Here is a 24827-nt window from a genome sequence, read left to right on the forward strand (position 1 = left end):
CACAATACCGGCTAGGTTTCACCAATGTCCCGGTGCAGATCGCGGGGCAGTATAGCGTGCCATCGCTAGCGCCGTCACCGACGACACGGAGTCTGCGATTCACTCCAAAGAAAATAACAACTTCGTTTTGTAAATAAAAAAGAGCAAATAAAAAAAGGGCTCCTTTTTTATTCGCCTGTGGGTATTGTGGGGAGGGAGATATTTATTTTAGTGGAAAGTTGGGCAACTGGCTTATTGAGCGATTATAATTGTTTACATCCTCGCCGAATTGGACGTATATGAAATGAGTTTTTGTATCGTCCAGTGTGCAGTGCGCAGTGGTGCGTAAAGCGTTAACTTGAACTTTTTTTTTATATTGCCGTACAGTTGAGGCCTCGGAGTTGTGACTTTGGGCAAGTCAAGAAGTAACCCATGCAACAGGGGAAACATACATTTCAATATGGTGAATTTCTGACAAGTGACAGATAAGTAATAACATGATGATGTAATTGTTAAAACAGCTTTGCCTCCACCTTTTTTATCCCTTTTTTATTTTTAAGTTCAAAAGAAAGTCAGGTCGCTTCTTTATTTTGAAAATTCTGATGTCAGAACATGAATCTTATGTCATTTTCAGTTGAGGCTTGAGAAATATCTGGCTGAGTCAATTTGTTGATGTTAACACCTAATTAGGTACAAGCTAAAACTAAATGCAATAGTTTGCCTATTTGTTTCATTGAGAAAGCTCAGGAAAGGTGTAACTAAAGATTGTGATTTAATCATAGGTAATTAACAACATTTGGTGTTGCTGCAATTTTTAGAAATGGACGGATTCCGGGGTTACTATTTTATATTGTTACACTGACTTGTTTAAAGTTTTGTGTTCAGAAATGCTGGGGGAAAAACAAGAAAAAGTGCTGTTCTTGTAGTCTGGTTCCCTGACCAGGTCAGGGAACCAAACTAGCTGGCTTGCACCAGTTCACGGATAACTGATTTCAAACACAATGTGGACTAACAGTAAATTTGGTAAATTGTTGGGGTAGTATTTGAAAACAAAGTCATTTTCAGACTATGGTCGGCCAACCATCGGTGGAAATTCAATACAAAAATATCACTTTTCGTTAAAATGACAGCACACCAGGTGCCATGATTTCACAGGATGCTTGAGACTGTTATTCACTTACAGTCAAGTAAGGTATTTCATAATAACTTGGTAGTTTTTTTTATGATGTTTGCAAAATTACCTTTAACAGTCATAATCGGTGGGATTCGTTACAAAATGTAAAGCCTTGTGGTACAAGTCTCACAGCGATCCTGGCGCATGAAACTATAGCCTTCGGAAAGACTCGCAAAAACTTTCTGGACCAATTTTCCCAGGATTGTTCACCCGCTTAACGAGCCAAAGTGAGCCTAGTTAAGCCAGCTGGCAAGTACCTGTCAACTACAATCTTCGCCAATATGCCATCCCCTCTTCTCCAACCACTCGAGTCCGAGGCATATGAGAAGATTTTGATATTTTTTTTCAAAGATTTGTCGGTACTTACATCGAGGCACTGACTGGCAGAACTTGTTCAAGAGTTTCCCAGGTCTGTGTCATTGTAGGACCCCAAATTATACCAATGATAATTCAATGGGGACCTGGATTCTTTTGAGACAAAAAAAAATGGATGACCGTTGTATGAAATCGCACGGGTCCCCTCACCCCACTTCACCGGTCACTGAGGCCGGTCTAGCGGGGCCTGAATGGCTCCAGCCACGGCCTAACGGATCCTCCGGCCACAAGGGAGCGATAATTTTCAAAGGATTTTTTTTTGCAAGGGCGGGCCATTCAGGGCGGCACTCCAGAGCCTATTGAAGGGTGCCTTTGTGGGCCTTTGAACGGGGGAAAGATCCCCACGATTGGGGGAGACAACAATGCACTCCTGTCATGTTCGATCTCGAGGTGAGTTGAGGGGTGGAATCTGACAGGGCTCTATTTTTTTGTTTTGTCGGGGAGACGATTGTGACAAGTTACAAGATGTCTGATGATGAAACTTTCATTTTGAAGGAGGGAGGGAGAATAGAGATGTGGAGTCAGTACAGTGATTCGAGCACGGTGCTTAGCGGGCGTCGAACTCAAGAACAGAGGCATATGTAAACAACAATAATTGTGTTCTGTGATTTCGAGAGCTTTTGGATTATAATAAGTCTGGCTGTGAGGACTCGTCAGAAGGCGGGATTGGGGGCGGAGATTTCCTCGAGGGGGGGGGAGGTCGGAAAATCCTCTTAGATTGTTCAATTCTGTTGGAATGAAATACAAATGAATTTTGACATCGTATTTTAAGAAAAACTGTCGAGTACATGCACTTGTAAATTGCATTTTTGCAGTTTTGTCTTTAAAAATCCCTCCTGTATCCTAAATTAACTTTCTCTTTACATTTTTCAAGTCGGACCTTAAAAATCTGGTCACCTAGGTTCGAATCCCGACCTCACTGATCCGGCGAATCGGGTTTGAAAGTCTGTGCTTAATTGGATAGGTTATTCGGCCTATCCTGGGGTTTCCTCCAAGGGCTAAAGCTGGAATTCTAAATTTTCTTTAGATTTTTGCTAAACTCAATGTTTTTTTGTTATTAGGCAGGCAAAACCGGCTTGAATACGGAATGAACTCAACTGCTCTTTGAGTTGGGTGTTCAGTTCAACAAAATGGTAACATTTTAAGAGTTTGAGGAAAACCAAGAATAATTTCCTGGAAGAAATAAAAACACAACCATGTGGCGACCGAAAAACCAGTCCACACGTCAGTCTTGACGGGATTCGAACCCGGGCCACATGTGAGTCCATGGAAGGCGAAGCAAATGAAATACCTATGTCTAAACCACCAACATGACTCTCCTTCTATTTGGGGCGGATACATTCATAGCTACAGCTCAAGAGGTAGCTGTCAGGCATGTTTTTCGTCTTTTTTTTCTGCCTGATTTTCCTAATTTTTGCGGCACAAGGGGGCGGGGCTAGAACCTTCCCCTTAGATCCAACACTATAGCGTCTAACACAAGCCTCCTATACAGCGCGCAGGTTCATCTGTACGAGCTCCATAAACACCGATATCGGCACGGGTCAAAGTACAGCAACCGGAACGAAACATTGCCCGTGAGGAAGAAATCGAGCAGAGAGAATGATGGAATGAGATCTGAATATACGTGATAGCGATACGGTACACTTCCACCTTGCTCAAAAGTACAGGTGAAAAGTCAATGAACCGAAGTAAGGCAGCGGTATTGTTTTTGAACGCAGAGGTGGTCAGATTAAGGCAGTGGTATACTTTCTTGTATACATTTTGTATCTTCAAAATCCGGTCGCCCAAGTTTGAATCCTGACCCCAATGATCCGTGCGGATAAGGTTGAAAGACTTAATCGGATCGGTTATTCGGACTATTTCTGGGTTTTCTGCAAGACCTAAAAGTGAGATTATTAATTGTCTCCACTCAACGAATCCTAAATATCCAACTATAAACAACATTTTCCTAAACATGCATATGAATCTACTTTCAAAGGGCCGAATACGCTCATCGTCATTTGGAGTGCCAAATCAAGTTGAAATTTCTAAAATTACTGAAATTCACAATAATTAGGCTCTAACACAAACCCCTCAAAGCAAAGCTCATATTAAGAAATAAACCCATGGAATATCTTGTCTGGTCATGTTTTAAGCGGCACTTGTGATAGTAAACTGCTAATTATTCTGTTTACTGCATTGTATATAAGAACAGAAACTATTTTTGAAAAGTTGAACAAAGAAATTTACTGGAGCGGTGTTCGATCCCGCGAGTCCGGATAACCGTTTCGGCGAAGGCTTTACCAATATGTTGGCGGTTCTCCAATTCGTTAATATTTTGTTTTGGGCGCTAGTCAGAAGCCATATGCCGTACAGCCAGGGATCACGCCCAACGCCACAATGCAGACCTGGGAAATAATTCACCTAGTTAGGTTCCCTTTGTGGTTCATTCGAGAACTGAAACTTGTAAAAATACGAACGTGGCATTGTTGATCTTGACCATGATTTTGAGCTGGTGAGGTTGTAGCTGATTACTATACTGTAGGATGTCAGTAAGAAAAATAGAAAATCGATTAAAGTCGGTACCCACGCGCTATATCTGTGAATATACCAATCTGTTGCTGCTGCTAATTTTGCGGCGCAGAGCGTAACAGCATGATGATGTCATCTCACATATCCAGAGTGCTTTGCTTTGTTATAGGTGTGAATCTAATGAAAATACGCAATTTCTCCATCTGTCCATCGGAATGTTAAACTTCTTGTCCGACTCAATCAACGCACATGCATGTTTCAGGCGTAAATGTGTTTCTCCCCGTTAGAAAACTGTAGGGAAAAATTACGGAAATGTAAATTTCACCCCCTACCGACAGGACAAACAACAACTGCGCCCGCGTCCTCCAACGAGCTACCAAAGCCCGAACCAAATCCTCAGGTACAGAAACAAAATGTAATTAATTCTTTCCCGCCATTTTTTTGTCGACCTTAAAGGTGCACACGTGACTTATACTGAGTAGGGCGCCTTCACACTCCTCCAGGACATGAAGCAATCAATTTCAAAGCAAGAGGCATGAAAACAAAATTTTCATTTTTGGAGGCAAATATTTCAAATCTGCCCAAACAATTGTGAAATAACATGTTGCATGACTGCATGTGATGTCAATAGGCATTGTATATAGTTGTACGTGGCGTTCCCTTTAACACTGCCCACCGTCTGTTAACACGATACGGCGTAACCTTCATTCACCGGACTCTACTATATTTTTCCTTGGTGCCCCGCGCTCTTTCCCGGGTTCTCGTCTGTCCCTCACCCGTCTCCCTTTACACAGCTCGAGGCGAAACGCGCCAACCAATCCGTCTAGATTTGCACCCTCGGCCGCGATAAGGCCATCACGTGACGCGATCACAGAACGGGAAGGATGCTTGCATTTTTGGCTGGGACTTTCTCTGGAAACTTTGGATGCGCTATTATGTCCCTTAGGAGTTATCCACTTACCAAGAGAGTGTGCAATATATAGGGACTCTAGCGTTACAATTTTACCACCGTTAAATCTAACAGGGAGAACACAAGGAAGTAGAAACCAAACAGTTCGAGGAACCTTGCTCAATAACATAAATAGAAATCTTGATAATAAGTTATAAATAAAATAACATCTCGCGCACGATAATCACTGTCCTCCATGTTTCAAATGGACAAGTTGGAAAAGGGTATAACAATAGGCCTTTAAGCATGCATGCCTTCCATAGGTTGTTGTAGTTGTCCTTCAGTTCACGGAAAACTGATCACGGAGTTATACCAAGAGTGTTATATTAAGGAAGGTCCCAGAATTACACGAAAGTCAAGATCATTTTTTCTTTAATTGTAGGTAAGGAGGGCACGGTCGCGTATTTCTACCGGCAAGTTGTAAATTTGAATGTAAAATGACCTCCAAAAGGCATACCATCTTTGCTGAAACGAGTAAAGTTTCCTGCTCAATAATTATTCATTTGAATCTGCTGTGCCTAACAATCATTCTACATGTATAACCTAAGTTGTGCGTTTTTACTCTCGCCGGAATTTGTTTGTTCGCGTTGCTCTCAAAGCTAAAAACTTGCGGAGCCAATCGCTCTCCCCAAGGCTAAGCTTGCCCAACCCTTCTTGTTCCTTTACTGTGTGAGTTGCTAAGTTATGACGTAAGAATCCAGTACAGTCGCGTTTTGAATCGTGCCAGGGCCCCGAACACTCCAAGCATGTTCACAGCAAGCACTTCCTCAAACGTCATCGCCACGGCAAGAAATTGACTCTGACTTTCTGGCTATCCAACATTCGCCATTACCCGCAACCCTACAGCCAATCGCCTCGTCGCGCGTCAAACCACGACCCGTCCACGCCGCGCGCGCGTTACCTAACTCACCAATTAACTCGCTTGATTCTTGCCACCTCTTCCCCAGCAATTGTTTGTCTTCTCCCAATTTGCCGCCAAAAAGTTGGATTTTGAAGTCTGCAGCCTTGGAGTTTGGTGGTGACACGGGAAAAGGGAGCAAAGCAGCCAGCAAACTGAGAAGCCAAGCCCGGGCAGGTGGCTATTCGTGCACGGCGCGGCAACTTTCACACATTTGCATTCACTGTGCATAATGTGCGTGGTAGGAAAGTAAACAGTCCGCGCAGCGCCGCGGTAGCGCGTCCACGAGACCTTGACCCCTTTCCGTACCTAACTTTTCTTTTTCCTTTTCCTAGTCAATGTCAGCCGTGCGGAGTCGCTGATCCGTGGGGATTGGCACGGGGCCCGCAGGGACCGCAGAGACACCAAGTCTGGCCCCTCACGGGACCAAACATAATCTAATCATAATAATACACTCTCACACACACACACAAATAATAAAGTAAATAAAAAAAATCAACTTTTTTTCGGGGATGGAGGTTCAGATCAGAGGAATTGTGGGAGCTAAATACGCGACAAGCAAGGACAACTAAGCATTGTAGACTAAAATCAAAATAAGAGCGGCACATGGTCCGCACGTGTAAAGTCAAAGTAAATAGTAAAAAAAAAAGTAAAAGTATAAAAGTAAAAAAAAAAAGTAGGATCGACATGTGTTTCCTTCAACAGGCGACCCTGTCTTGTCACTCAAATTGAAATTTCGAATCCAGTCAACTTTTTTGTCTTCGGATTAAATTTTCAGTTAGGCCTATTACATCACATCTCCTCACGTTTTCTGGACGCGGAAAAACGAAACCCTTCGTTCGGTGTGAGGTTTCCGGATCTTTCCTATACAACCAATTAACACCTAGCTGCATTAGCACACCAAAAAACTAGGGGAGAGGGTCTACTTGAGTGACAATAATAAACAAGATCGAGAATTGGGGTTTGCTGATGAAGAAGGGGTCGGGTGACGGGGAAGGGAATTCCAACCAGATGTGAATACTGTGGGAAACGGGGTCTGGGTCCAGGGGGTGGAAAGGGGAGTGGGGAATCGTTCCCCCTCCTAACTAAAACCAAAAATTGACAAGGCCCGGGGAATAAAGAAAAACATGACAACAAGTTCTCACAAATGGACGACGCATTCCCTTTTCGTTCTACCATGGAGCACAGACTTAAGAGGTTCCACAAGCAATTTAACATTGAACAAGTCGGTTTGGGTTTTATGTTGCCGGTAAGGACAAAACATACTGCTTAATATTATCCATAAACGACATCCATGCGGAAAATATTTGATAAATGCATGGTGCTTTGAACTTGATTTTTCAAATCTCAACTTGTATTTGCTTGTGCAGAAAGCTCTTTTCTATACTTTTGATATAAATTAAAATGGCTAGACTAAGATGGCTACACTCTAAAAACTGTGTTTAGCAATTAAACACAATCTTGCTATCACTTTGTAAACATGTTTAGACGCTAAACATGACGTGTCCAATTCCTAAACACCAATGTTCAATAGCTAAACTCTATCCATCCTTACTCTAAACATGTTTAGTATTTAAACATGTTTACAAACTGATAGCAAGAAAGTGTTTAGAAAAGTGTTTACTTGCTTAACACAGTTTTTACAGTGTAGACTAAGTTTATTTTCTCATTTCAAGAAACGTCAACGGTAGCGGTACAAACAAAATTGCGTCAAAATATATTTCTCATTCTTTTGCTGGTCATGAGGCAGGTAAAACTTATTTCGTTATACCAAGAACAGTGAAATTTGAAACCGAGACGTTACTTCAAACTTCAAGACAAAATTCAGCGGAGACGATTCAAAGATAAGTAAAAAAAAAAAAATACCGTTAAGTTTAGTTCGGATATACAATACATTTTTGTCAATTAATTATAGGAAAGAGCTTCAGCATGTGAAACTATAAACATGAATGAGTGGGAATAGGGGAATCTACAATCATATCAACTGGGGTGAAGTTTTATCTTATAGCCTTAAAAAATAAAAGGCCAGAAAATCCATTAAAATACTCGAGCCCAAGGACTTTCGAACGCTCGAACCATTTTCGAGCCATCTGAAGCATTTTAGATTTTTTAATGAACCCCAACCTCGTCCTTGTATTGTAAGCTGTCAGTCAATTTGTTGCCGGCTCTCCTCTGGGATCAAACTGTAAATATAATTTAATCCCTTTAATCCCGCAATTGAGTGCTTTACACATGTGCGTTCAGTTAAAGCCGGGTGCAGGTATGTTCGTATACAAACACTATCAGCGGCACCTTGCGCAAGCATTGGCGCTATATACCTCACGGTTAAAACTGAAAGCATTTAGTGGAGATTGCGATATCCTTATCCCATTGTATTAATCCGTACTTTCAAAGTTTATTCACTCGGAAGAAGATTGGTCAATATTTCATAAGAAACAAGCGCCATAGAAACGATAAGAAAACCAGAAAATGATTTGGGGAATAAAAGTAAGCAACGTTTGATTCGTTTGAAGCGTTTCCCCTCTTCTTTTTTTGATTACGGCGCCCGAGGGGTCAAAACACCGAGAAGGTGTCGAGACCGGAGCGGATCGGTTGCAGTATCGCCGGGGGAAGGTTTGCCCGTCGTAACCGTAGACGTCTACGCCAACAGCCACGGGGTTGTTTTCGCAAGCCAGAGCCGGGGCAAGGTTTGGGGATTTGCTTTGACAACACGGCCGGAATGAGGCGATGATTGGTGGGATCAAAGCTCGATAAACTCTGGGCTCCCCGTCAGACAATGCGAAGAGCTGGGTATAGAAGAGGTACGGTGGCGTATTACAGAGCAACATCATGGTTGGCTGGGGGTCTACCCGATGTTCCCCAATACCTATATTCCCCAATATCTATGTTCCCCAAAATCCTTAGGGTTAGGTTTAGGGTTAGGGTAAGATTAGGGAACATAGGTATTGGGCCCGAACATAAGTATTGGGGAACATAGGTTTGCACCCGTTGGTTAGACCTATCGTGGAAAGAGGGCCAGGAACGTTTATCTTATCCTATTATCCGAAGTCAAGTTTGCTTTGCCCCCAAACAATTCCCAATTTCAACTGCACAACTTCCTTGTTATTCCAATATTTTGTATCCCAAATTCTGCCTGTGGATTCGTGTCTCTATTTCCGACAACTTGCGGTTCCCAAAGTTTGTTGTAAATGCATAAGATTACTTACATTATTTGAGGAGCCTCATATACATGTACATCACGTTCGGGCCTGAGACGAAATTCAAAGACCTGATATTTGTGACGCGGCAAGTTTTGCGTACGGTACTCTACCGTACTGTATTTCTTAATGTGACAAAAAGTAGTTTGTCAAGGAATCCTCCCCTCAATAATAGACTTTTTAAAATATCGGTTTGCATTTACTCTAAATATCATACGTGTATTAATTCTGCAAAGGAAACGCCCTTTTCGTTAAAGTTTAAGAACTGCATTTTAGAAAGAACTCAAACTCATCAATGACACTATGTGTTAGGTCTGTAATACAGAGTGTCCCGAATGTTCAAAGTGCCCTCTTTTTCACATCATTTTAGAAAATACATGATAATCGCAAATATTGATAGTAACATATTCCACAAGTATACTTCATTAGCTTTTCAACAACGAAAACAAATCTTTCCAATCGGAAAAATGTTTAGTGAGTTATGGCCAATTTAAACAAATGCAGCTTTTTCATTGATTTCATTTCATTTGATGCTTGACTGCCGCAATTAAGTTGACCTCAACAAACCATGGGAACAAAAGTGTCGATATTTTTTAAAAAATTAACTGCGGGTCGGAAGACCAACTATGAAAATATGACGCGGTTGTGGTTAATTTATAAGCAAGCCCGATTCTCATCTTTTATAAGTACTTTTGGGTAACCGCTCCAACCCTGTTTCTCTTCGGGTAAGTCCCCCTGACATTTCTGACTCGTACTTCCGCCGGTCCACGCCGTTATGTTGTTGTTGTTTTCAAGTTCGGCCCGGGCCCAGGCCAGCCAAGCAATCCCCGGCCAAACATTTGGCGGGCTCGGCAGGGGGGTTCTACCCGTCACACGGCCTCCCACGGGACGCTGAATGGAGATGTGTAACACTTCTGCCCGTGTGGTTTTTGTCTCCTCCGTGAAACCGGGAAGAGTTTACGCAGCGGTCGGAGAGAAAACAACTCCTCCGCGACCGCCCTGCCTCTGTCATATCAAACACGCATTAGCACCGGGCTTTTAAAAACTAAGACCCGATAAACACTTCTATTGGGATGTTGTTGTGCCACACTCTACCGCGAAGTTGACACATGAAACCGAGCATCGAGTTATAAACTTCAAAACCGGCGGTATTATCCGAGCAAAAATCAAATCCCGTTTGACCGGTGTTTCGACCGCGGATCGAGCGGTGCCTGTCCGCCTCTACTCCCGGCTAATTGGCTTTCCTGGCCCCCGGGCTAAGAAGCTTATCACCTGTTCAGGTATACATTCATATTTTTTAGCCGTCACTGCCGAAGAAAAAAATATCCGTGAAGACATTTCCCCTTCTCCTATTCGCAATCTTGGTGTGTTCTTGTGGGTTCAGCCTACACCATCCGGTAGGTGCTAGGTATCGGACGGCGCTTTCGTCCTTTCTTCTTGCCGACGCGCGAGGATCAAAACAAATCTGGGCGGTAAAAACTGAATGAGTCAGCGATCACCAACGTTTCGAAGATTCGGAAGTGACATTTACCACACCAAGGGAATAAGCACGGAGGTTTTCTCAGATGTGATGATAACGTGTTTTGGCTCGCCATCCCAAGGCTCCACCCTCAAATCTTAGCTGTGTCTTAACTTATGCATGCATTGACCATTTTGAGTAAATTGCTTATTGAAATAATTTGAATATAATAGCAACCAACTGCATGAACTTTTTGTTTCGTCGCTTGGAGAGTTTGCCCGCAAACTTATTTTTCACTCACAATATATCCCTAAATGGTGATCATTTGGCGAGCATAATGCACATTACCCCGGTTATATTTCCCATTTAAATATCACAAGTTTATAAAAAAAAAAAGTACACAAAACAAAAACAAAGTTTTCTACTCGCCATGTAGATGGGTTGATGTTATACAAAGCGAAGTGGAATTTTCGTAAGATAATCGTTAAAAAAAATAATGGTTATTTCACGTTGAATTATGTACACAATTGTGCAAATTTAGGAATCGAATTGGCGACTTGTCGTTGCTAAAACTTTGTGGGTTTTGTTGGGTTTTTTTTTTTGGGGGGGGGGGTTGGAGCAAAACTCTTCGTTCATATTTAGTTTTTTCCCTAACAGTTTCCGTTCACCTATAAGCGGAACAATCGATTTTCCCTGAGCCGATTTTCCGTCCGGCCGAACGGAGAGAAAGGGCTATGCTGTGGTGCGTTTTGGGGGATATTTTGACCACGATGGACTATCACATGGGGCATTGCTTTGCCAATAACACAAAGGTAATACGTAAGACTTATCCTTTCTGTTTGGTCAAAGAAAAAAACCCAACCTTGGCCGCATTTGTTGACGCTCTAGTTACGGCGTTCAACGTTTGATTGCTACAAAGTGCATGTGTTTGGTTATATTAGCACACAGGCATGTAACAACGCTCGCTTTGCAGAGGATATATTATGAAGCATAATCTAGTTATAGAAACACATGGAAGGTTGCAACGCTAAACGTTTGTCCAATTTGTTCTACGACGACTTCTACGAACTGAACAAGTCAGCATGTCAGTGACAATTGCGTAATGCATAAAGACAAACGAATCGAAGCCACAAAGGAAAAGAGACCGAGAATAGCATGTACTGATTGGATAATTTATTATAAAAATCTATATAATTTACATCAATTTTCTCATAGCAGAGTACGTCCGATCAATTAATCTCCTACATGGTGAGCAGAAATCAGTTCGACTTTTTAACAAGTATTGAGGAAGATGGGATCGATTTACAACAGGAAGAAATATGGCAGTCAAATTGTTAACCATGTTTAAATTGTTTGTTTGATTGTGTTTACTCCAATTATGCACGGCCACTATTCCAGAGCCCAAGCAGAAACTGATGATAGTTGTATACAGCTAAATGCACGAATTATAGGGTAGGCGTCAGGGCACTAGACAAAGAGTACTTATAGGTATTATTTAGGATGTAAAAAAAATCGGTCAATGTGCCCAAAACTTGTGTAAAATTAAAAGAAAAGACAATCGGTTGTTATCAGTGTTTCTGTGGCATATGCCTACCATAGCTTTTAAAAATGCCTCAATCTAGAAAATAAAAGTTGTGGAAATTTAGATTTTTCTCACCACTCTGATTTTTGTTTTCATTGGACTCAAGTCCCACCCATCCTACCCTTTTACTATCGTCGACAAGGAACGAAACCGTTTACAGTTTGCACATGGATTAATACATGATTGTCTCTTGACTTATTGCGTAGTGAATGATTACTTTAAAAAAAAAAACCTCCCTTCTCTGTATAAAGATCCGATGATTGCTCAGAAAAAAAATTGTCAAAATCGGACTTCTCTGATGAACAAATAGTTTAATTATAAATCTTTAAAAAAAAACACTATACAAGACATATTCACAGTTTTTGTGGCTTTCGAACTTTATGGCAAGAGGTAATACAAAAGATAAGATACTTCGAAACCATGGAGTGACATTTCTGTAAAATCGTTAACCAAAACACTTTCACTGTTTTCCCACTCGTAAAAATTATTCATTCCATATGGGTTGACTGAATCGATCGTTCTCAAGCGTTGGAACCGAACACAATTTTCAAACCATGTACCGGTGTCGTCCAGTTATGATACTGGACAATCCGAATTTCGTGGGGAAAAAATCCGATTCACCAATCCCCTTTCCAGACAAAAATTAGTACTTCGAGTGGATCCCGTCTACGTTAAATTCTATAAAAAAGTACTGATTTTGAAATGCAGAGTACACTGAAATACGTTAACTTTCAAAAGAACATATACCGGTACTAATGTCTGAACGTTTTCTGCAAGTGAACCTTGTGCAGAAATTGTTGTCGTAAAGGAAACCCCTTTTTTCCCCTCAAACTTTCACACCTGATGTCACGATCTGTTAGTTAAGACTCAACACGAACAAGCGACTCTAATAAACGGAAGTATCAAACTAACTTTCAAGTTTCTTCTAAATCGCTCAGTTTGGGCAACATGTCGGAGACTTGCTCTGGTGTTCAGTTCAGCTTTGGCGAAGCATGATTTTACCATGAAGACACACGGGATGAGGTGGCGGAAAACAAGTCTCGATTTATCTGTAGTGAATAAGAAGACACCACGGATGCAAGCTGGGCAGTTTCAACACGGAGATCTGTACTCCAACATGGCCGCTTTCTCCACTTTTAACTATACTGTCACTCCAAAATCTATAGAATGGCGCCCTTTCAGCCGAGAAGGCGTCGCGGCTGTGGTTCCGCCTAACGTTCGATATTTTTACCAATCGTTTTGTCCAATCGTTACCCGTAGTTTTTGTGTTTAAATTGTAGCACTCCTCTCCGTCGACCAGTTATGGTTCAATTTGGTTGGTGACTGATGAGTTTTGTTTGTGCTTTATTTTGGAGTTCAGTAGTTTGACGTATTGTTGCTAGAGTGCGGAGGGATCCTGGAACTCAGCGAGTGATGGGTGCCGCTATTGACGGGCGAGGGTTCGTTGCTCGGCGGCGTGGGCATTCCCCCGGCCGTCTGACACACGTACCACTCGCTCAGGTTGGTCCCCGCGTTGCTGGACAAGCTGGGTGCTGGGGGCATGGAGCTACCCAGCCCCGCGCTGGGCGCTCCCCCGCTCTGACCCCCACCGCTCTGTCCCCCGCCCCCACCGCCCCCACCCTGGGACTGGGAGGAGTCGGAGGAGGTGGTGGGAGAGGTGGCAGCCGGCTCGAAGACCCCCGGGGGTGGGGGAGACTTGCTGTGGACCTTCATGTGTTTCCGGAGGGAGCTGGGGTGGGTGTAGCTCTTATCACAGCCTCGCATCTTGCAGTTGTAAGGCTTGTCTGAAGTATGGACGTGGGAGTGCTTCTTGCGATCGCTGGAGTTGGCAAAGCGACGATCGCAGCCATCAAACTCGCACTTGAACGGCTTCTCTCCTGAAAAATACAAAATACAAAAGCACACGGTAAAGGACTTGTTGAACAATATTATAAAACCGGGTTTTGCATTTCACTGACGTACGATTCTCAGCAGTTGTACTCAATAGTTTTCGGGACTTCATTTGTGAGAAAAAGAAGCAAGATTACTCTCAACTAGACTTCCATTCTCTGTATTCCATAATCCTGACAGGAAATTTATGTGCAGTTATACACCCAGCTAAATCGAATTACTTGAAGTCATTATTTGATTGTTTTCCAAAGTACGAGAACAACATTTAAGTCCGTACTACTTGATTCTAAAAGCCCTGGTAAGAAGTGGATTCTGGAAACCTGCCAGAAGGATTTTAAACCAATTAGTTTATAAACAACTTTTTTTTGTTCGGGCAAAACTTATAAGTAAAAGAAATTTCTGTCTTTGTTTTTTTCGCATTGCACCGGTCTAAATTTCCCCATAGCCACTTGAATAAACCAGGTACGACAAAAGACAATGAAATTAGGTTTTGATCGACTAATTAACGATGTTCTATACCCCCACACAACACATCACGCTTTCCCTGTATACACAAAAAAAAGATACGGCTAAAGCATGACCATAAGGTATTTTAGCCAAGCCCCGAATGGCCCACGTATTCAATTATTACTGTTGCCTTGCCTATAAGCCTCATTAATTTATCCCGAGAAAAAGTGTCCACTCGATCGCTTAGATTGGATCATTTTCTACCCCCGCTCCGTATCTCAACTTCGGGTCCACTGGTTTCCGATTGAAAGACTTGCAAAAATTGATGGAGGAAAATAAGGGGGAAAAAGCAGCCAGCATCATTGAGCGGGTCTGCTAGCAACTGTAAAAATACAGCGGTATAAAGAGACCGGTGGTGTCAGAATGAACTTGAGGTCACAGCCGTAACACAATGGGTCGTGTAATTACGCCTGATCAGACGGTTGCTGCGAAATATTCTGATTATATTGCAGTCGTCCCTCGAGAGCAAGAAAAAAAAATCATATGAAGTACATTGTAAATAACACGAAGGACAATTGTGTAAAGGATCACACGCCCGATTGGGCGCGATGGCAGTTATTCCGCTACATCATTATTACAGAATGCACAAGGCAGCGAGTGAGTTAGCGGGCGATGGGGCTATTGGCGGGGCCGGCCGTGAGGTTTCTCCCGGTCTCGGCCCGCGCCGCGTCTGAGCTGAAAGTCGACGGCGGAGCGCACGTCGCGTCTTTGACATATCGCGCCCAAAGCCAGCTTCCTCCAAAAACCGCACCAAAAGAATAATGGCAGCACGGTTCGACTCACACCCGAATCTGATAATTTTCGCAACAAAGCTGATTACATTTAATTTCGTTACAACTTCAAGAGCGAGTGAGACAGTAATAATAATATTGCCGGCTTGTAATTTCGCTGCCTTGTTGGCGCTGGCGGAGCTCAGATCAACCGAGGCAAAAAAATATGGAAAGAGCAAAATGTAAGCGCGTCTCAGACAAAGATGAAGTGAAGGGGTAGACATTACTTACATATCACGGGGTAGTTACAGTCCTCAGTGTAAATTGAGTTTGTTCAGTTGGTGGCAGTGGAAGGAGGGGGGGGGGGGTTGAGAACCACTTCAATTTAATAATTGATTTTAGTTCAAGAAAACAAAATTGGATTTTAAAAAATGTACGGGCGAGTGTGGGATGATTTCAGGCGAAAGGTTCTTCACAAACGAAGCTTTAATGTTGACGACGAATGTATTACCCTTTGCAGTGGTAACTTCACATTGCCACACTAACGCAATCAAACGGGGAAAGATAGAAAATCTTAAGACACACAAACCACGAAGGAGGTCCGAAATGTAGCTCTGCCTTCGAAGTGTGCGAGATTGTAAGCACCGTCGGAGTTATTGGACGGGACGTGCGGTAATATACCCGAGTGAAACTAGACTCCGAGTTTACAGGCGGCGCGCCGCAGTTTCTCGGCGGGGTTGTCAGCCGTGAGCGCCCCGGCTAACTGGCTTCATTCACGCCCTGGTTTTCCGTCCCCCTGTGACAGGGGGTTGAGGGCCCAGGGGCGGGCGATATGACACCCCGGACTCCACTGGGATTGACGCGGTGCGAGTGGGGGTGTCGGTGATGCGATTGTGTATAACTGGTACGTTTCCATATTAAAGCATAACTGCTCGTAAATATTTAATGCGGGGCGCGCTATGTGTTAACGATGATAATTATTTTCAAAACCCACACATACCTGGACAATAATGTATCCAGCTGTCACAGCTGTATAATTCGAAATGAATGATAAGTATCATCAAAAATGTAGGGACGCAATTACACAAAAACTAGGATGCAATTAAACAAAAACTGTCACGAAGATCACAGAGTTATGTCTTACAAAAACTGTCAAAATAAAACTTAACCACGCCATCTCAAGAAAATAATGCTCAAAAATATGTATCTAATAAGTTGTGCGTTACTTATCATTTACACAAGCATTCAAGCAGTTAATATCTTTAATATGAGCGAATGAAGAACGGCTTTCTACCATTTTCATTTCGAAAACTTTTGTCAAGTTTGCAAAAACTTAGTGTGATTTTCCCAAGTGCTTTGATTGCGTTAGTTTGCAGAAGAAAGTTGCACCGTTCGTTGAACTTCTACAACCGGTGCCGCACACAGCCACGAATCGAATTACCGATATGTAGGTTATCGGATTATCATGTTTATCGCCATGTTGTTATCGCTGGGGCCCACTGTTAGAATGTGCGAGACAGCTAACTCTGTTAGCATGCGTGTCTCTACAGGCACTTATCTTTAAAATCCTCAAATTCAGACGCAAATTCTAATAAGCCAGTTCTTCGCCATTAATCCACCTCATTTATGTTGTTGTTTACTGCTTATTTGTCAGAAAGAATCACTTACTTCGAGCTATCATTTTTCGAAGCCATGCCCTGCGTCGTTTGGCCTAGAATCGCGCTGGGAGATCTCAGCTTCTCAATAAATAAAATGTGGCTGAACAAAAGAACATGTCTTAAAATCAATGTCACCAAGGATAGTGGACAATTCACAACTTGAAAAGCATGTCGATGATTTCTATGTTTAAGTGCGGCACTATAGCATTAGACGCACACCATGACGTACATGTACATGTACATGTACATGGATTGTACATGTACATGAGTTTTTCCCATGAATGGAAAGTTTTTCTAAACTAAGTTATCTCGACCTCTTGTCTAACTCTTGAAATATGTTTGTATTCAAAATACTTACAGATTCATGAATAGTCAAGGATACCTTGTCTCTAGATTCCCATTCGCTGTATAAATTTCGAATTTTAAATTTGCTACAAACGTATTCGAAATAATTTGACTGATTTTCAGATTCGCCCAGCTGAGCCTAAATGTCCTGTCACTAGGTTTAACTGTCAAATCTGAGATATTTAAGACTGTTTTACCCTTTCGAGGGTTTTGTATTATTCGAAAATTGACTAAGAAATAGAAAAAAAGACGTCTGTCAAAATCAAAAGAGCTCATGTAAACGAAATTGTTGTCTGTATATAGTTATAAAAAAAACCCTCAAACCTCACGTGTTGCAAGGTATGATGATTGAAGCAAAATCTTCGGCACTTGTAAAGTAGGTCTGAACAGAGTGCAACTTGACTTATAAATCAACAACATGATGACAATCATTTGTCAAAATCCCTATTATAGTTTCATAAATAATTACTTTGGTTCCTGCATGGAGAATGTTCCACAAAATCTCACGCGATTCAAATTCGGATTGCACGATTCTCAAAAGCAGAGCCTTTCGAGGAGTGAGTTTCAGACCAACCGGTCCTAACAAAATACGGTCTGCATCCCGTCGAGTCGTCCCATCACGCGGGTCGTAAAAAAATTCGGAAGTGTTGTTTTCTCCCCGACAAGATTGTTTGTTTATTGTGACGAAGTGGCGAATTGTTGGGGGCCGCGACCCATCAGTCAGAGCCCTTCATCTCAACGAGAGAAGAGCAGAGGTGAAAAAAAACTCCCAGCGACGACAACGGAGCAGATAAATCATCACCCTTCCAGCTGTAACTCATTCCCTATACACGCTTATGTCACGAATTCCAACCCCGACTTATTTACAACCCAAGCCATCAAGAATCAGTGATAGCTGGTTCCAGTTTAAAAGCAATTTACAGAGGGACTGGTTCAGCCAACGAAGATCTATCGGTACATGTTTATCATTATGTTCACGCCCTGGCTATACGTTCATCATGTCTTGATTGCAGTCGACTGCAACGAAGCAGCCTGAACCGTTAATAGCTCGATATTCAATGGGTCAAAAGTTTGCACAACTTGCAGGGATATAAGCTGAAAAACTATCCCCAAACTTCCAAAATCATGTCTTAATTTATAATAATAACTGTAATTTATAGAGTGCCTTTGCCAAAGGATTCAAAGCGCGGTAAACAAATCAACAGAATTGGGCACAAATGAAATCCAAACAAATATGTTTTTAAAAGTCCCTTAAACAGAAGTCCACAAATTTGAGAAAATTGTTGTTTCCATGTCATATTGAGTAATGTGCTATCCTTAATCTCAAGCCGTTTCCCAAGCATGGAGACATTCATGCCATGACACAAGACACTCTGTAAAGCATTTCAGCACTGATTGGAGTCTATCCAACAAATATGGGGTCAAAAATCAAGACTGTTACTATACAAGAACAAGATAATAGGTCAGCTCCACTACAGTGCAACTGTTTCAGTTTGAGTACCAATTGTAAAAGGGCAATGCAATGTCTTGTCTTTCTTTCAAGATGGTCCTGGAAAAGGAACAGTTTCCATGGAAACAAAGCAAGCGGGAAACCATGTGAATCTTGTCCATATCCACTTGAATTATACTGGCTCACATAATATAACTACTTGAAATGGCCCACCTTAAGACAGCCATAAAAACGCACACAACAAACACCAAAAGGAAATGATTACGGAAAGTGGGTAAACCGCGGAGGGATACGACTCCCAGGGGAGTAATATGGCGGCTCTTGACAAGAAGTAGCATGAGACAGATACAAGGGAAAAAAGAGCAAGCTTGTAATTGCATCAACACTACACCTCTTTTTTTTAATGTGTCTTGGATTTGGGGGCCTTGCACTCTGGGCAGGTGTAAACGAGAAATCATTAATTCGAGGGAGAGCATTTGTCTCCGTTTTGTAAGATTTACGAGGCAAAGCAAAACACCGTGGGTTTTGTGATGGGGCATTCCGGGGCGGAGCTGGGCTTAATTGGTTACGGGAAAGTAGGTGAGAACTTTTGCTGTTGTTTTGTCTTTGTCTTTTGCCAGGTTATCAAGTAGTTTAAAGCTCAGGATACTTATTGTCTGTATGTGAAGTGCTTGCTGTCTTATCCTCCACGTTTTAATTCCCCATCAGTGAAACTGGGGACAACACGATTCAGCATGTATGTATTTTAAATGCTTTGATGAGCACGAGACCCACAGCAAATGTATACCTTTTTTTCAGAACCACACATATTCACAAAAGAGATTTATTCACATGGTGCTACCGCAAACTTATCTCGTCTTATTATAATACCTTGTAACAAATACAAGCAGCAGTAAAACAATCTAATTTAATCTCATCTTACTCCCTTAATGTAAAAGAGTGAAACAAAACCACTCGAAAACAAGTCGAAGGTGTCCCCATGTGGCTCTATAGTATAAAAGAGTGGAAGTTAGTTCAAAAAGATGCAAACTTCACTCTAAATAGAGTGGTTTTTCACTCTTTCACATTTAGAGAAATCAATCAGGCTATGTGGTTTTTCACTCTTCAAAGTGTTTTAATCTATTTTTTCTTCTTCAAAATGAGTAGATTTTACCCTCAATCGTGTGGTCCCTTGTTTCACCCTTAGAAAATTAGAGAAAAGTACGAACCCTGATGCTCAGGACAGAATGATATACACCTAGATATGCTTAGGAAAATTATGAGACCATCTTTCAACAACAAACCTTCTCATACTGTTTATGTATGGGTGTCTCCGAATGAGTACCGTGCTCTCATATAGAGAAAGTTATGGTGCTATGAAGTACTTACAAGTTTGTCACATTCCGCTACCTTATGAGACTATAACGTCTTTCCTAAGAGTTGATCCCACTCTTACATGTTCAATCTGATTGATTAGATTACTCGCGACTTTTCGCCTGAACTTCGCCCACCGTATAGCTTCAACCTAACATAAAGAGTGGAATTCTCGACAATTCGCAAAACCACTAAGAAATTGTAATGGATTTTAAACTCTGTGTTTGCCCTAATTTGATTTTTTTTAAATTCTATTCTGAATATTAAGTTAGTACCAGTCACGGTTCAGTTTTATTATAGAAATTACCCCCCCCCCATATGGCCAAACACAACATTTCAAAGACATCTTTTAAAGGTCAAACTAAAAGAAAGTTTCGAGTTGTTTGGATTACCCCAAACGGTCAAAACTGCACTTGAAAGCGTTTCTGCCGGTCGTACGCGAGTGTTGCACTTTTTATTCTACTGGCCCTATTCATTCGGTCTGTTAAATCGGTCAAATAAAATGTCACAGTTCTGTTTCTTTTAATACTGGAGTCCTCTTTGCAAGGCAAAACCGAATCGCAAGTACAAATGCAAACAGGTATACCCGTATTACCAAACTGTAGTTCTTTATCAAATGGTGTACGGTGACAGGTTGTTTATGATCTTATCAGGTGCGAAATAGTCCCAGTTTACTGCTCGAGTGCACGACTAATCGGACTAATTCGACAGATTAGCTTCCGTCTCCGCTGCTTAATGATAAGACAATTGTCACTCTCTTGTCATTCATTACAAACCCAGGGTACGTCGACAGTTTTGAAAATCCACAAAACTGATTAATGTGAATGTCTATCGTTGCTTTTAAAACGCGAAATTCCTCATGCAGTTCCAGTCCAAATTACGTTTTGCAACTCGGTCATTCGCTGTTGACAAAGTTTTAACTTCCAAGAAAGAGTCGAGAAATGTATTGTTACCTCCGACAAGGAGGTTATGTTTTCATCGGATTTGGTTAGTTTGTTGGTTTGTTGGTTGGTTGGTTTGTCTGTTAACAAGATAACTCAAAAAGTTATGGACGGATTTGCATGAAACTTTTTTAGGGGTGGTTCTTTACAAGTACAAATCGATTCGATTTTGGAAGTGATCCGGATCTGGGTCTGGATCCAGGATTTTTTTTTAAGGATTCTTCACCATTTATCTCTTTTAGGTGTGCTGACAAAATGGCGGGGAATTGTTCAGCCTTGGCAGAGGTTTGCGCTCTCTTGAGTGCTTTCTAGTTACATGTTTGTATTTTATCAAAGTACCGAGGAATACACAATTTCAATATACCCCAAAAGTCTCCAACTTTTAGCAAGAGTTAAAGTTTTTATTTGTTTAATAGAAACTATAATTGATTTTCCAAAATTAAATTTGACGATTTCGAAACAGTGCAGTGGCCAGCGTTTAAGAAGCAATTATAAAATTTCTGAGACTTTTTTTTACCAAATTGTACAGTAACAAAGACCAACACAGGAAGCGACCCACACTATTACACAGGACAAACTCGCCATTGCACAAGAACGGTACAGCCAACCGTTAACTGAAAGGATTAAGTGAAGTTACCAGGAAAATAAAGGGCACCCACGCAAAGTCACAATATCACTAACAAGTCAAGCTGAATTCCCTTTAACTTTTCAAGAAAACTTCAATGGAAAGGCACCCAAAAGTCTCCAGAAAAATCGCTCTTAACTCAGACAATTTAATTACCGTGTTAACAACTTCCGCTGATGACGTATTGGCCTAGCCAGAAGAAAGAAAAAATGGCTCACGAATTTAAGTTTCGTAATAATCTGAACAAAGCTAACAATCCCAGTTGCCACTCAGATGATTGTGTTGCAATTCCTCATCATTTGATAATTGTATTTCGGAAAGAATAGGTTGAGGAAAACAGAGAGAAAAGATCCCTTGATCCAATCACTGGTGTGTATATATACACACGAGGCTGGAGAAACTACCACAGACAATGTGACATCGGCATTGCACTCTAGCTCAGCGGGACCTCCGCCTACCCGCTGCCGTCTGCTACGGCGGGGCAAATCCATACTCTCGATTACAGCGTAAACGCTGGGAGGGAGACAATATACCAATTGAAGAAAGAAAAAGAAATATAAGCCGTGACAATAGAAAGCTCTCGGTTCCCATGCAGTCCGATATCTTATTATTACGGCATGCATGATACATCTCCATCCGTCTTATTGAGAATGTAATTTTTTTTCTCGCATCACGCCTTGCGTAATAACACTTGTTATGATGTTGCATGCACCGATCGCGCCCCTAGGCCGGAATTGTAATTGTTTAATTTGAATTTCTGTGTAGGCCTAAATATCAATCATCTTTATCTGTTGCACAATTTTTAATGGTGCAACCAGTACAGTAAGCAGTAGGGATATTACTAGATTAGTGAGAATACAATACTCTATAAGGTATATAACAAATACTTAAAAACAATAATTTCTTGTATGACTTTGAGATGAATTCCCCCCCCCCCCCCCCCCCCCCCCCCCCGTTTGTCCAATACTTGTCATTTTTTTGTATTGGTGTATATTTCTTTATTTCTTTCAAATCAGAGATGTGGTCACATGGGATGTCACAAAAAGGTCATTGCACGAACTTGACCGTCTTTTCATGTTGTACTTGTAATACATTTCATATTATAGGACGTTTGAGGTAGATTCGAGGCTACACGTATTTGTACTAATCACTTGTTTTAAAATTATGGTTTTGTGAAAAAAAAGAACTTTTAAAACAAGATAAATATTGCAACCTTTGCAAAAAGACCTTGACTTCTAATGCAAATCGGCATGTTTAGGATAGAGTAATTACGTTAGAGAAGTGACTTTTGTCAGATTGCTTACCTTACAAAATGAACACAATTTTACATTCAACTTTCAATTCGATAAGCACCAATTTGTGCAACAAAAATTCGCCGCATAGGAAAGTGGCAATACAGTTTCTCAAAAAAGTTGCGATTGTGATGTTTACCTGTATGTGTGCGCTTGTGTATCTTGAGGTTTTCCGAGCGGGCGAAGACTTTACCGCAGCCGGGGAAGGGACAGGGGAAGGGTTTCTCCCCCGTGTGGACTCGGATGTGATTGACCAGTTTGTATTTTGCCTTGAACGGCTTCTGGTCCCGCGAACAGTTCTGCCAGAAACACGTGTGGTTGGTCTGCTCGGGCCCCCCGACATGTTCCACGGTGATATGGGTGACGATCTCGTGCATGGTGGTGAAAGTTTTATTGCATGGTTTCTTAGGCTCGGGCTGTTCTTGCTCGATCCACAGACAGGATAGCTCCTGCTTGATGGGCTGTCGCATGTATCGGAAGAACGCGGCGTGGCTGTGGTGGGGTCCAATGTTCATGTTCATGTTCATGTGGTTGTGGAGTTGGGGCGAGGTGAGGTAATCGTTACGGGGACCCGCCATGGGGTTGTACTGGTCGGCCCGCATGTCGCTGGGTAGCCCCAGCCTCATCTGACCGTTCATGCTTCCCCCGTGGCTCGATTGATCGTGGAGTCCGGGGAAGATCACATGCGTGGCCGAGTTGTCGGCCGAGTGGTGCAGGGAGCCGCTCGGTGGGAACATGCTGTGGTGGGTCGCTGCTGGGTTGGAGGTGTAGGAGGACTCGTGGGATGATAACCCACCCAGGGAAGGGTGCATCCCGGAGCCTGGCAGCGGGTCTCGGCGGAGCAGAAAGTCCCGTCCCGTCGCGAAGGGCTGGCTGGGGTAACCCCCGACACTAGGGTGGCCGTGGGCGTGCGAGTGGGGGGCATAGCCGTTGGACTGCGATCCATAGTTGGCCTGCGATGAAACAATGGAGGCCTCCCCCATGTGGGAGTGCTGGGGGCTAAGCTTCAGGCCCCCCATGTGCGAGGTGTCGGGCATCCCGTACGGGTTCATGTTCAGCGGGGGCATGTTGGACTCCGAGCCCAGCGTCTCGCCGCCGTGGCCGTGGTGGGCGTGCGGTGGGAGCCCGAAGCTCGGCATACCGTTGTAGTTCTGGTGCGCTCCCACGTCCACGAAACGCAAGGCCGAGCTCCGCTTGACTAGAGAATGGTCCATGTACTGCGGGTGCAGCGCCTCGGTACTCATCGTGTATCACTCGGTATACAAAACAGTCGACTGACGGGCCTTGCTAAGCTTCCCCGACGCGCCAAGGAGGATCCCCTACTTGCGAATGACGATCCCCGGCCGGTAAACGACACGTAAAAGTGTTGCCCCTTTCGCTAGGGAGCTCCCCCGTAAAAAAAAACTGAGCTTGTTAGGCGCCCAGCGTGACTGAATTAGGTTTAATTATGCTTCCGCATGATTGGTCGGCATTGTGGTGAGTGACAGCTTGACGCCTGCTCGGCCAATGAGATGAGGTAATTTGGGAACCACGCATGCGTGTAATCACTCGCACTTCAATGTTGGGTTGTCACTGTCTATTGTGGGGGGCTCTAGGCACCACTCACTAAACCCCTCTTGTTTTGTGTGCAGCATGGAGTGAAGCTGAAGAGGGGTACATTTTAGTCCCCCACTTTCTTTTTGTTTGGCCCCCTCTTTAGTCCCAGTTCACGATAAAAAGAGGTACAGTTATTCTCCGTGTAGATTGTGGTCATCAAGACGAACAAAAAGAGGGAGGGGTTTTCGAGAAGAGGGGGAAAGAATGACTGACTGATTGACACACATACTGTACACACGCACACCGAACCGACGGAGTGATATGCGAAGAGCATGTAAAGCTATTACACCTTGCCTGTTGCGGGTCAGCCTTGACGACACACCACGGGACAAACGC

General features: G+C 42.6%; 1 protein-coding gene across 1 annotated transcript; it reads right to left on the minus strand.

Annotated features, from left to right (window-relative positions):
- Positions 1-11700: 11700 nt before the first annotated feature.
- Positions 11701-24386, minus strand: LOC119724196 (zinc finger protein ZIC 4-like). Its single transcript, XM_038195140.1, has 2 exons — positions 23035-24386; positions 11701-14001 (listed from the first exon to the last, which is right to left on the minus strand). Exons 1-2 carry the CDS (start codon positions 24137-24139, stop codon positions 13481-13483), a joined length of 1626 nt encoding a protein of 541 aa, XP_038051068.1. The 5' UTR covers positions 24140-24386; the 3' UTR covers positions 11701-13480.
- Between the last annotated feature and the right edge of the window lie 441 nt (positions 24387-24827).

The sequence above is a fragment of the Patiria miniata genome, unplaced genomic scaffold, assembly GCF_015706575.1.
Source record: "Patiria miniata isolate m_02_andy unplaced genomic scaffold, ASM1570657v1 HiC_scaffold_18, whole genome shotgun sequence".
Classification (NCBI taxonomy): Eukaryota; Metazoa; Echinodermata; class Asteroidea; order Valvatida; family Asterinidae; genus Patiria; species Patiria miniata.

Coding starts and splice junctions, on each gene's coding strand:
- LOC119724196 (XM_038195140.1), bottom strand. CDS start 24,139: ATGAGTACCGAGGCGCTGCACCCGCAGTACATGGACCATTCTCTAGTC. Junction 14,002..23,034: donor ACACAAGCGCACACATACAG/GTAAACATCACA, acceptor TGTATTTTTCAG/GAGAGAAGCCGTTCAAGTGC.